The 13620-nt window shown below is 35.1% G+C and overlaps 1 protein-coding gene across 1 annotated transcript in view; it reads left to right on the top strand.

Moving 5' to 3' along the window:
- The window catches only part of LOC111517850 (vascular endothelial growth factor receptor 1), a 132744-nt gene extending 120443 nt beyond the window's left edge, over positions 1-12301 (top strand). The window contains exons 24-26 of the mRNA XM_074185294.1: positions 40-145; positions 3656-3866; positions 11170-12301. Coding sequence (XP_074041395.1) covers positions 40-145; positions 3656-3866; positions 11170-11522 — 670 coding nt within the window. The 3' untranslated portion in view covers positions 11523-12301. The remainder of the gene's footprint in view (positions 1-39; positions 146-3655; positions 3867-11169) is intronic.
- Positions 12302-13620: the final 1319 nt, after the last annotated feature.

Genomic DNA, 13620 nt, shown 5'->3' with positions numbered 1-13620 from the left:
AAACTTATGGAAAATAAAAACTTTTATTAATCATTTCAGATATCATATTATGACCGAATGTTGGGCAGCAAATCCTTTGTCTCGTCCTTCATTCAAAAAACTGTCTGACCGCATAGGGGCTATTCTTGAAGACTCGATGAGAAAGGTAAGACTAAGTTGGAATCAATGAAAATATTGGATATACAATATAAGTGATATAAATGAGATGCACTAAAGACTAACTCAGAAATGTTTCAGAATTGGTAGTTGTAAAAGTAAAAAAATGGTGATACAGGGGTCTCGTTCAACTCAGTGTTGCTGAACACAGTAGGTTGGGTAGGTACTTAGGAGAAATTAATGCTCGAAAATTTATTTTATTTCGAAATATCCATTTTGTTGTTTCTCTCTTCGATATAGTCTTCTGTTAGAATTTTGGTACATGGGATGATTCTTCCCAGATGGGGCTTTGTTCACGAGATGGAGCTGTTACTAGTCAACAATATTTCTCTTGGAGGAAAGTTTCATATCTACAGCGGAGCTGCATTGAAATTAATCGAGCCGCATACACGTTGCTGTGTGGGTAGGATATTTCTTGCACTGACGAATCTGCGGTCTGTAGGTGACTTACTTGAATAATGCCAACATCGTCCTGCTGCTGGATGAAACATCTGCTAGAATTATCTCTGTGAGGAACCTTGCAAAAATGTCTGTCGGGTATAATTCATTATCCAGCGTGGTACCAGCCGAGGAAGTAGTTGCATTTACCAGAACCTACTTTATAGGTTGTTGGGCTTTGATGAATGTTTGATATTTCATTTCAAAATATTCATTCTATGGTATATACCTTATGTATTTTCATTTATTAGCAATGAAACAGGATTTCTCTAAAGTAGCTATAGAAAAATGTTCAGCGGGACATATAGTGTCTGATAAAGTTATTTGCGTGGAAATGGGAGGTGAAGTCTAGCCTAGTTGACGAAACGGATGAGGCTGATCTAGGATATTCACGTTGAGAAGAGAATTACGTCACGAGATGACAAGTTTCGGCGTTGCCAACATGTGCACTATTTCGAACTTTCAAATTTTTTTGTACTGTTGATTTGTCTTATTGCTATTAACCTTACTTACTATTAACTTACTTAGTTGAAACACAATTTGAGTGACACTTCACCTTTTTTCCTAATAAATAATGAATAATTGAATATTTTATTTAAATCCGTTTAATTGTATATTTATTATGAGAGGCTGAACATCTTTCCTGTCAAACCCAACTTCTCTATCCCAATATAATTTTATGTTTTGTTTGGTATGTCGAATAGTTTCAGCCCATACATCAGGTGTAGCTTTGTCTAAAGCTTTTTTCTATTTAGCCCGGGATTTAGCAGCCGAAGTGCCATCTCTTCCCACATTATCCCTATAATTTTTTTTTGTTAATCCCCAAATATGTTCTATGGGTTCAAACATGCAGAGATACGGTGGAAGACGAAGCACTTGATGCCCATATTTTTCTGCAAGCGTATAAGCTTCGTATATAGGTGATGATTTATCAATACAACTTAAATTTATAATGTACTGATTCAACTTAAATAACAGTCTCATTCACTTTGCAACTAAATCCATCAAATGTGGTTTGAGAAAAGTGTTTTTGAAGGAAATGTTATTGTTTGATAACCATTCTTGAACATCAGCTTTCTTCGATACTGTTGTTGGGACTTTATTAATAACAGTGCTGTAATAACTTGCATTATCCAGGACTATAACTGAAGGCTCTTCTAAATTTATTAAAAGTTGTTATTCAAACCAATGTAGAAAACTGTGTTGGTTCATTTCTCCGTGGTAATCATAATTCTTCGTTTTTTGTATGTAAAACTAATTGTCTTCAGAATTTTCTATAAATATGTCTTACAACATTTGAAGAGATCACGTTCTTTCAGTTCATCTTTCAAAGTTTGCAAATTGATATGTTTTCCTGAAATTATTGTTGTCGTCAAATATTGTATATCGAATAAATCAATACAAAATACTTACCGATTTTGTACATATCATATATCACATTTCGAATGGCAGTTTGATCGAAATCATCAATATCTACCACTGGTTTCACCCGTTTTCGCTATTTCGATGGATTGCTGAATACTTCACCTCTATTAGAGTCAGTCGCAATATGGTTTATAGTAGTAATACTCGATTTCAAGAGATCTGCAACCCTCTGAAATCAACAATCGACAAATATCTAATCTAACCCGATATTTATATTTTCGCTGTATGATTTTTGCTCAGTTTATGTAAATGTAGGATAGGTAATTAACACAATTAATATAACTTACGTCTTTAACAGCAGTTAGTGAAAGTAAAGGTCCTCAATTCTCACGTTGTCTTCCAAAGTATTCTATTAGAGACGCTACTATTTGTTGAGACTGTTTCGACATATTGAATATACGCAGGTCTTATCAAAATAAATAAATAGTTCTGAAAAGAAAAGAAGAGAAGATAACTAACAACATTTCGAGTTTTTTTTGATTCGGTTACGTCTGAAATATTACTATCGGTTGAGCAATTTATCTACAAAATGAAATGTTACTAGTTTCATCGCTATTGAACGCATTTCATCGGGAATTTTAAGGTTGTTATGTCGAATATACAAAATTACCAGAAATGATGCCATTCTCTTCTCAACGTGAATATCCTAGAAAAAGTTTTTCGAAAGAAAAGAGCAAAGGCTATGGAAGTACAAAGGGAATATTCTACCCAATAGTCTTACATTCCAGACCCTACATAATTTCAGCAAAGGTATCATTTTGACCAATGTAAGAGTTATGTGTAGTTGATAACGTAAGCAAACTGCCTTTCACAGATATCAAAAAATGTATACTCGACTAAGAACAGGCGCCCGAATTTCAAAATACTGATGTAAGGTCCCTGATATCAATAACGGCATGAACTATATCTATTTCGTGAACTTTGATCGGCTTCAAAAGAGGATTGGAAGTATATCTGGAAATCGTAGCTACCGATTTGAACAATTTTGGAGTTTTCCAGAAGACAGAAGCATTATTTCGAAGACAATGTGGTTTACCAACAGCAGTGATCCGGCGTCTCAATGAAGGAGTCTTCCTTCAGCTGCAAAATAGTGGTTAGGTTAGGTTAGGTTCAAAGTGAGTGGGTCTATTCGACCCTCTACCGTAACCCGCAAAGGTTTATTGTGGCTCACATCTATTCACATTCGACCAAAAAAACCCAGCTTTTTAACGAAGCCGATTAGTTTGTATGTAGAATAGGTGACAGGCGTTTCATTACAGCAACTGATAATTAGGTTGCTGAAATGTGTTCTTGAAATATTCAAGCGCTCATTTACAACTCCCAGGTATCGAGCGCTTTTCTACATTTCAACATTTCTTCCTTTGTCTCGCAATTTCCAGAAGATCTTCGATTAGGTTTTTTTTTTTTTTTTCGAAAAGTTATCAAGTTGGAAGTAATCCAGACTAGTAGGAACTTGTAATGATCAGGGCAGCTACTGTATGTCTTGAAAAGAAATTAGCGGAAGAATGAGGTCTAACTTCAAGACCATGATCGTTTCATAATACAAAGACGGTATATTCTAGTCTAGTCTATAAATTGTTAAAAAAACATTTCAAGATTTTTTCAACTCACTGAATTCATCATTTTTGTTTTCCAGCATTATATAGATTTGAACGATCCATACTTGGCAATGAATACCAAACGTGTCGAAGAAGGTCAAAGTGATTATTTGGCCATGTTGAGTCCACCAACATTCGAAGCTTTGTCTAGTCCTCTATGTGTAGATGATATCGCTTCGCAACAATCAGCTGACGAAGGGTATATGAGCATGAAGCCTACTTCAATATTCAGCCCAAGAGTTACAGATGGTAAGTTTTCTTACATTATCATCACATTTCTGAATTCAGTCCTGATTTTTTCACACATTCCAATTATTCATGTACCCATATTTATATCAACTGCATCAAAAAAGAACCAGTTTTGGAGTAATAACTCCAAATCTCTTGAACGGGAGATGTTGCGCAATTTTCTGATGATTCAACTTCAGCTTTCTGCGCCGCATAGGCTAGGTTAGATGTTGTTTTTCCGTCGGGTATCTGCCACAAGCGTAACGTGACACCCTAGTCGCTTCCACCGGCACCGTCTACCTACCGGGTCTCTAGTCACTTCCATCAGAGCTATGAGTTGCGGACGATGACAGAGACGAGACGCGTGACCCAAATAATCTGTTTTCAAACAACCTCTTGTAGAAGTAATAATAATAAACTTTTGTTAATTTTCCCGTTAACAGTGCTTTTGTTGCACTATGCTATTTGCAAATTATTCCATTGATAATCAAATTGGTTGACTTTGCCTAATTAGGATGATATATGTGCCAGTCTGGACATGATAGCATTGTACCCCAAACACTTATTGATGAATCAATACATTAGATAGCTATGAACTCATCAGGTCACGTTATCGAACTCCCAGACCACTACTTGAAAAACACAACTTCAACAACAGACTTTACAGACAGACTGCAGGTGCTCCAATGGGTTTCGCATTGTCACCTGTCATCTCCGAAATATTCATGGGTTATTTTGGAACCAAGGCTCTGAACAACACCCCGAAGAAACCCAAATTATTTCTGAATTATGTCGACGATATTTTCAACATTTGACCTCATGAGCCTGAAGAACTCGACCATTTCGTGACATACCTGAACTCAATCCACGAGGAAATCCAGTTTACCTAGAGATAGAAAGAATCGATGAGTTATCTTTGTTGAATGTACCTACTATTTAGAAGAAAACCTAATGGAGGAATTCACCACATAGTCTACACAGAAAACTAACACATACTAACATATTCTTGAACGCAGCATATATACAAATAGGAGCCCTGATATCCAGGTCTGGATGCATAACAGACGAAGACACGAAGAAACAAGAAATAAAAGACATACAGAGCTCTTCAGTAGAATGGATATGAAAATCATACAATTCATAAAACAACAACTCGAGAAAAGAAGGTGAACAATGGAATAACAAATACAAAAGAAACCAAAGCCATCCTGCTTACGTCAGAGGAGTTACAGATCAAATAGGAAGAATTATAATACGTCACAATAATGAAAACAACATATAAACCCTTGAGAAGCATAAAAAATTGCTTCAAAACCCAAAAGTCAACATAAAAACCAAGGCATATATATTATTGTATATGGAGATTGCAGAAAATACGTCGGCCAAACGAATAGACGAATATCAGTCACATTAGAGGAACAGTTTCAAGTTCAGCACTCTAAATTCGACACAAACAAATAACCTGATCCCTATACAAACAACACTTTGATACAGGTCGCAACATCGACTTCAAAAGCTGCAAACAGATCGCAAGTATACAACACCTGGATCATAAGGGAAACAATCGAAATTGAGAAGTTTCAATAGTAGTCTTGATAAAAAAAATTATGCACATCACCCGTCAGCTGCATCGAAAACCACCATATTCAAAATCAAAGCTAATACAACACCAACAGCAAACGTATCGCCCTGATCAATAATAATCAATGTGCTTCGAGTCAAGCGAGACACATCATACTACTTTTATACCCCTCAAACCAATAGAAACGCCTTTCACCAAGCATGAACGACGCCGATCAATCAGAGTAGGGGAGCTAAGCTCTATCCTGATTTGAATCAAGACATGACTCAGCAGGACAACTTCAACTCACGATGCTCTCGACGCGGTGGTGACGGATTTTAAGTTGTCTGTGAACAACGCCATTCGCGCAGCCATAATCAGGAAAGAGTATCCGCTGCGAAACTATAATGAGTTTCCTCCCAGGATAAAGAACCTTATCCGGGAGAGAAATCGACTCGGACGAGTTTATCAGCATACTCTCTATCCTGGAGACACGGCTGCGGCTAGCAGAATGGCAAACTAGGTTAAACTGGCCATCTCTGACTTTCGAAACGAGAGGTGGAGCAAGTATTTGGAATCGCTCGAACCTGGGAATGATCTCCAGCAGATTCGAAATGAAGAAGACTGCTTCCTCCCCTCTTCACGAACGAGCATTACTGTACAGCCTATACGTGAGCGACCTTCCCAGGTTCATTCACGTGAAGATTTCCCTATACGCTGATGAGACGGCTCTCCTCAATTCTTCCATAAGTCGGGCGTTGGTGGTTGTCTAAATGTTTGGGGAGACGTCACGTCTTTCCAGACACGAAAGTAACGATCTCAGACAGAGAAATCGAATGGCAGCCACGAGTCAAGTACCTAAATCTTTTGATAGATTATTGACTCACCTGAGTACGTCATATTGAAAACATCAAGAGCAAGATTCAAGTGAAAGTAGCCAGACTCTACCCTCTGATGAACAGAAAGTCAAAGCTCAACCTTAAGAACAAGTTTTAACTATACAACACGATGTTCAAGCCTGTCATTATGTATGCTTCAGGCGCCTGGTGACAAACCGCTCCGACAAATCTTTATACCCTGAAAAATATTGACAAATAATATCCTACGGATGCTAGAAATGTTCCATGGTTCGTGCAGAATGAAGCTATCCGCAGAGATTTGAAGCTGTCGACTATACAGCAATCCGTTCAGTCAAGGAATCAGACAGTTTTCGAATCAGCGGCAACCCATGACAACGCATTAGTTGGGAAAGCTGTTGATTATACTATAGACGACCCCTCCCGATTCTGAAGGTCCCGTCGATTAGTTGAGTGAAAGCCTCACTACGTTCGTAAAAAGTGAACAGTTTGTTCATCAAACACCCCAGTCAGGAAGGGGTGCACAAGACCAGGGCGGCATAGAAATAATTGACCTTTATTTGGCAACCAAACACCTTGAGTTTCAACCCAGGGTATTTTCTAACCTGAATAAAATAATGACGATTAAACAGAAAAACTTCAGTTTCAAGTTCAGCACATGAATATTGCAATTACGCAGCTTCAAAAAACTAAAAACAAACACTTTTTCTAATCACCATAAATGCAATACTGTTCTCGAATAGAGTATTGCATTTCTAGAGATTGGGAAAAGTGCTTGTTTCTGGATTCATTTTTTGTCAGAGGTTCTACTTTCACCTTTTATTTCGAAAAATAATTCATTTCATAATATTAATATTTCGAAACTTCTTCGAGACACCAAAAATGAATACAATATGAAAGAGAACTCAAAACTACTCACAAATAAATTGAGTACCTATGTAAATTGGGTACCATGCCTAACAGACATTACCATAGTATCCTGCTCAACAAACTTTTGAGTTTTGGGTTATCCAATGACTCAATTACTTTTTCCAAATCGTATTTTTATAACCTTAAGCAGTATGTTCAACTCAATAGCCTCAAGTCTGTTGAATATGTAGCCACATCTGTTGTATCACAAGGGCCAAACCTAGGACCCTTACTGTTCAATATGGACACACTCACTTATCTAGGTGTTACTTTTGATTCATTCCTTCATCCCTCTTTTTCAATAAACATATTGACACTACTCTTACAGCTGCTTATCGCGAATATGGATTCTCAGTTAGAAATACAAAATAATTCGACATTGAAATTACTTTATTTCACTTTTGTGAAACTGGAATATGCATCTGTTGTGTGAAGTCCCCACTGTCAGGTGCTTATTAATCAACTAGAAGCCCTACAGATGTCCTTCCTAAAATATATGTCTTTTAAACTTGAAGGCGCGTATCCCACTGTAGGAATACTTTATTATGAATTGTTTGTCGTCTCGAGGTAAGGCGTAATTATTTTTTTTTATTCAAAGTCATGAATAATATCATTATTTGCTCTCAATTATTGAATTTTCGGGTTCCTAGACGGTCATCTAGGAATAGTGTCATCTCAAAACTAAGCGAACAAATATAATGAAAAAATCCCCAATTTATACAATGTGCGATACCTCTAATACTGTTATTTGTATCCTAGATATATTCAACTGCCTGAATATACAAATCAAAAGACATTTCTTAGTTCTGTTTTTAATTTTTTCATATAGATTCACGAATTACTATGTAAAAATGGCACTGTTTTTCCCTATTGTATTAATAAGTTCATCCTGTAGAATAGTGTATGAAATTAATAAATGAATAAATATAAAATAACCAGAAACAAATTTGACATTTGTGATCTATGTCAAACATTCAAACATATCTGACAGTCGTAATGACATTCTCAAAGCTCTCTCTCATTCTCAATAATGAAACCGACATGAGTAAAAACAAAATATCTTTTCATAATTGTTTTACCGATTATTCATACTACATGATTTTATTTCAACTTTCTTTTTTTTTCACGGAAGAACCTCCATCCATGTTCACTGAAGTCACAGAATATGAATTTCTGCATTCAACTATTCGATTGTATATACAGGGCTTTCCAACGAAAATTTTACCACCCCTGTAGGTGAGAAACGCACATGTAATAAAAAATTTCAAAGAACTCGTAAATTTTTGTTTCTAGAGGGACTAATTCTGATATGAAAATCATACCCGAAACATCACCCCTTTGCGGTCAACAACTACCCCTCTTATTTTTTTCAATGAAATGGGGGGTCGAGTGAAACATCACTTGAAAGGTCTTTTATTCCTCTATGACCTCAGTAATTTTTTTCCGAATTGATACATTCGTTATTGAGAAATCAAATGTCGAACGTTTTATTCAAAAATAAACAGAACATTTTCTGTCGTTCATTTTAATGAGAAAATCAACAACAAATAATATCAGTGGAAACAAAATCAACGGATAAATTGTTCAAAATGACCTCCATCTATTTACAATAATAAAATCTACTCTCGAAAGCGTTCCGTATATTATTCAAGATGTCCGGAGTCAGCAATCGGTATTCCCCAAAAATTATCTGTCGCAGGTCTTCTAGATTTGTGGGCTCAGTAAAGTATACTTGAGACTTCAGGTGTCCCCCCAGAAAGAAGTCGGTGTGATATCAGGTGATCCAGCTGTCCACTCTAGTGGACCCCTTCTGCCGATCCAACGCATTGGAAAACCTTCGTCCAAAACTGTGTCATCCGAACATCAAAATGCAGAGTTGCACCATCCTGCTGAAATGATTTTTCATTTTCTACAAAATTTTCATCATTTTCTGAAAATTGTGTAATCATAGGATCTACACAGTATTGTTATAGATTTGAGAGAGTGCCAGCCCAGACATTCAATTTTTGTGAAGTTTGTGAATGTGTTTCCATCACCAAATGAGGATTCACATGGGTCCAGTAAAGAAAATTATGTATATTCCCTTCACCATTCAACATGAAAGAACTTCCGTCTCAAAAACATGTATAATAGGTTTAGGTTATTGGTCAATTTCTCGCTGGGCACCTCACAAAACTGAAGTCTACAATCAGGATCATCTTCAATCAATTCCTGAACTAGCCTCATTTTGATAGAATGGAATTTGTAGGCTTTCAATATTCGAAAAAGACTAGTAGCTGATACATCAGATGCTCTAGCTAATTGTCTGATGGATTGTCGATTATCCATTTGTACATGTCCTAAAACTGCAACTTCAATTCCATCATTTCTGACAGGACGGAATACTTCTAGTTTTATGTTGTGAACAGAACCTGAAGTTTGAAACTTATCCATTAACTGTTCAACGTATTGATGGCTCACGTTGTGGTCTGAATTATTCGTACTATAAATTTTTGCAGCAGCATTAGCACATTCATTATTTCGATGATAGGCTGCAACAATTCTTTCTTTCTACAGTAGAATAAACCTTTTTGAAGACAGTGAACAAGGATGAGTGAATAATAATTCGTGAAGAAGTGACAGTGGTCAACTATCTACTTTTTGTTCTGCGACAACTAGATTCATCAAAAACTACCAGTGCAGAAGAAACTAACAATGTCGTCCATTTCAAAACGTTTGCTACTAATTAAATGAATTCTTCAGATCTAGAAGACCTGCGACGAAGAATTGTTCGGGAATTCCGATTTCTGACAACGAACATCTTCAATAGGAACGCTTTCGAAAGTAGACTGTTATTATTGTATGAAACCAGATGGAGGTCATTCTAAACACTATATCCATTGATTGATATTACTTCTGTTGATTTCCTCAATAAAATGAGTGACAGTGAATTTTCTGGTTTTTTTTTAAATAAAACGTTCAACATTCAAGTTCTCAACAACTAATGTACCAATTTCGAAAAAAAAATTACAGAAGTGATAGAGTGACAAAATACCTTTCAAATGACGTATCACTCGACCTCCAATACCATTGAAAAAAATTGGGGATAGTTGCTGACCGCAGAAGGGTGAAGTTTCGGATATAATCTCCATATCAGAATTAGTCCCCCTAGAAATAAAAATTGATGTATTCTTTGAAATTTTCGATTACTCGTCCGTTTCTGACTTACAGGGAAGGGCAAGTTTTGTTGGAACGCCATATATAATTCAGACTGTATTTTTGACAAGAAACTGGCATTTTCTCACCATGTCTTCATACTTTATGTCATAGACGTTCTCAGAAGATCTCTCAGAATAGAGCTATGGCATTTCCTGATACTTTTCCTCGATACTATCTGAAGTTATTACATTTATGAGCCTTGTTTACCAGTAAGAGATGATATCCGGATCCAAAAACTACAAATTTGTACGCGATGGAACTGGTGAATACTTGATGAAAATGTATTGTGATGTATGTGAATCACACTCGATTGTGAAATTTCCACTGGACACTAGAAAATATCTTGTGTGAAATGTTATTGTATCACAGTTTGTTCAGAGGTGTTCTGGGTTACCAGTAGATCGTTACTGACACAGCTCATCGGTTACTAGTATTGTCTACCTGCCGATTTACTGGTATTCTGGAGTCTTGATTTTCTTTGATTTTCTGGATTTTCAGGACTGTTCATTTTACTTCTGAAGTTGCTATAAGTTTTATTCTTTTCAGAGTTTTTGTTATAAATTACTTTACGCTCGTTTCAATTTCATATCGAGCAGATATGGGTACTCATAACGTTCATAAATAGTCTGTTCCAACAATTTTGTGTCGAATTTTATATTATTTTTCGTTAAGTTCTCAGATTCGTGTCTACTCTTTACTTGACTCACTTTTTTATGTATCTCAGATTCCTGAGATACAACTGTTATACAACTGAAACTGGTGAATGGAATAATAATAATAAATTGAGGTTTTTTTCCAGGTAATGTGTTCGATTTCAATATGCATAACAGAAAACATTCGAACTCTAACGAAACTTCTGGACATGAATTGGTTCCAATGTTGCATACCTCAATCGAATCAGATTGTGAAACACCTCTGCAGAGTCCCAACAGCGTGTCGAATCCCAGTTACCATCACATGCCTACGACAATACTAGAAGAGAACCTGGATGAGGATAAAGATATTGTGAAATCTGTAGACAACTACGTCGATATGCTCCAGAACAAAACAATGATGAAAGAAAAGTGTACTGGGGCTCCCATTAAAATTGAACCAGCATATGTGAATGCCTACAGCAGAGACTGGGATAGTTTTGGTGTTCAAAAGTTATAGTCGTGACGGACACGAATTTGCTTTGTGTCTGTTTGAAGGTGATTGACAATGTTTCGTGATGAATTTCACTAGTTCGGACTTCCATTGTCTACTATATAAAATGATTTGAAATCAATGAAACAAGTAAAAAGGAATAATTAAAAAAAAGAATAGCTGAAGATAACAATTATATTAAGCAAAAAATAAACCTGAAATGAAATGATAGTGAAATAACCTACAAGTAAAAATATAATAATTGAATAAATAAAAATTAAAAGAATGAAAAAAGAAAATAATAAAAATGTGTAGAGATTCCAAGTCACGTTAGTTCACGACGTTTCGATTGTTGGTATCTACAATCGAAGACGATTGTAGATCGTCGATTGTAGACAATTTTTATTTATTCAATTATTATATTTTTACTTGTAGGTTATTTCACTATCATTTCATTTCAGGTTTATTGTTTGCTTAATATAATTGTTATCTTCAGCTATTTTTTTTTATTATTCCTTTTTACTTGTTTCAGGGATTTCAAATCATTTTATATAGTAGACAATGGAAGTCCGAACTAGTGAAATTGCTTTGTGTTGTTCATTACCTTCCTTTACTTTTAACTGCTCCAGAAGTGTTCAAAAAAGGTTTCGTCTTTTTATGTAGAAGGAATTCTAAAAAATTATACCAGAGACAATGAATTCGAATTTCTATATTTCAATTTTATTATCAAAAAATAAAATAAAATCATATTTGTACCTGATATGTTCAAACTTACTCATATCAAAATACAATGCATTGAGTAGATATGAACTCTTTTTATTTGAAATGTGCGAAGGGTGTGATGGGAATTGTTTCTTGCATATCCCAACGAGATGTTCAAGGTAGTAACTATTATTATTAAAAAATCAAAAATACCATGGACTGTATATTATTCTCAAAGAAACTAAAGATCTTATCAAAAAAATACAATAACAAAATTCAAAATACCATAAATTTGGCTCACGCTGAAGAAACTATTGATTCAGAAATGCAATATACTTAACAGTTATGAAACTTAACATGACCCTCTGAAAAGTTTGCTTGGTTATATGCTCAGTTATTAAAGGTTGGTGTCTACCTATTAGTAAAATAACTTAATGGTTTCCTCTTCTGAATTTTTATATGACAACAAAAGTGTGGGAAATTTTCGAAGAGAGAAAAAAAAAGATTTGTTTCAAAATGAACTCCTCAAGAACGTGTACATCGTACATAAAAGTTACTTCCTTTTTTTCAAGGACAAAACACAAGCACTACAGGAAAATCTCTAAAGCGCTCTACGAGCGGTGCCTGTGCGAAAGTAGTGGTTGAATCGCTGGAGATTAAATCCATTTGGAAAAACTGTACTGAGTTGAACGTCAAAACGATGAGCAGCCACAGTGAGTCGCGTATTTCTGATATAAACCGCTCTTGGTGAAATCAAACGTGAAATTATCTATAGCAATGAAACATTATTTTTTCAATATACAAATTTATTTATCTTCGAATTATTCAAAGTTACATAAAAATGATTCTTCACAATTTTTACTTCTATTCGTTTAAAAAATTGTTATAAACAAATGTATTGTTCATAAGACATTTGAAATTTTTCTGGGAAAATTTCAATCAGTGATGAATATTATGATTTTCAAAAACAAAATGGTTTATTGAAAAAAAAATGTATTGCTCAAAAACGCATTTGTTGATTAACAATTTGTTTGCTACTAAATAAGAATATTCAGGAATGATTTCTTCAATCATAATTTTCATTTCTCTTTGATACCCTGAAAAAAAACTTTTTTTCAATTTATATTTTCTTCATTTACTTAATAAACTATTTGTTTTGAACACATCAATTTTCACAATATATTTTTTTAATACTACCAAAACAACAAAAAAACAACCATGTGTCACTTTTTGTGTTAAAAAACTTTCTCTATTTTTTACAAATTCTTACATTTTTTCTTTTTTTGCGTTTGACAATTCCCCTTTTTGTTTACTAAATTGCAATTTTTTCGAGCCCCTCTTGGAATTTTTCAAAAAGTTGCTAGAGGTCATTTCGAATCGAATGAGCCCTGGATCATAATTTTCGGTGCCCTTGAACAGATGT

The sequence above is a fragment of the Leptinotarsa decemlineata genome, unplaced genomic scaffold (genome assembly GCF_025532065.1).
Source record: "Leptinotarsa decemlineata unplaced genomic scaffold, Ldec_3_MD MMD2_tig00026369_RagTag_RagTag, whole genome shotgun sequence".
Lineage (NCBI taxonomy): Eukaryota > Metazoa > Arthropoda > Insecta > Coleoptera > Chrysomelidae > Leptinotarsa > Leptinotarsa decemlineata.
This window is presented reverse-complemented; position numbering and strand designations above follow the sequence as displayed.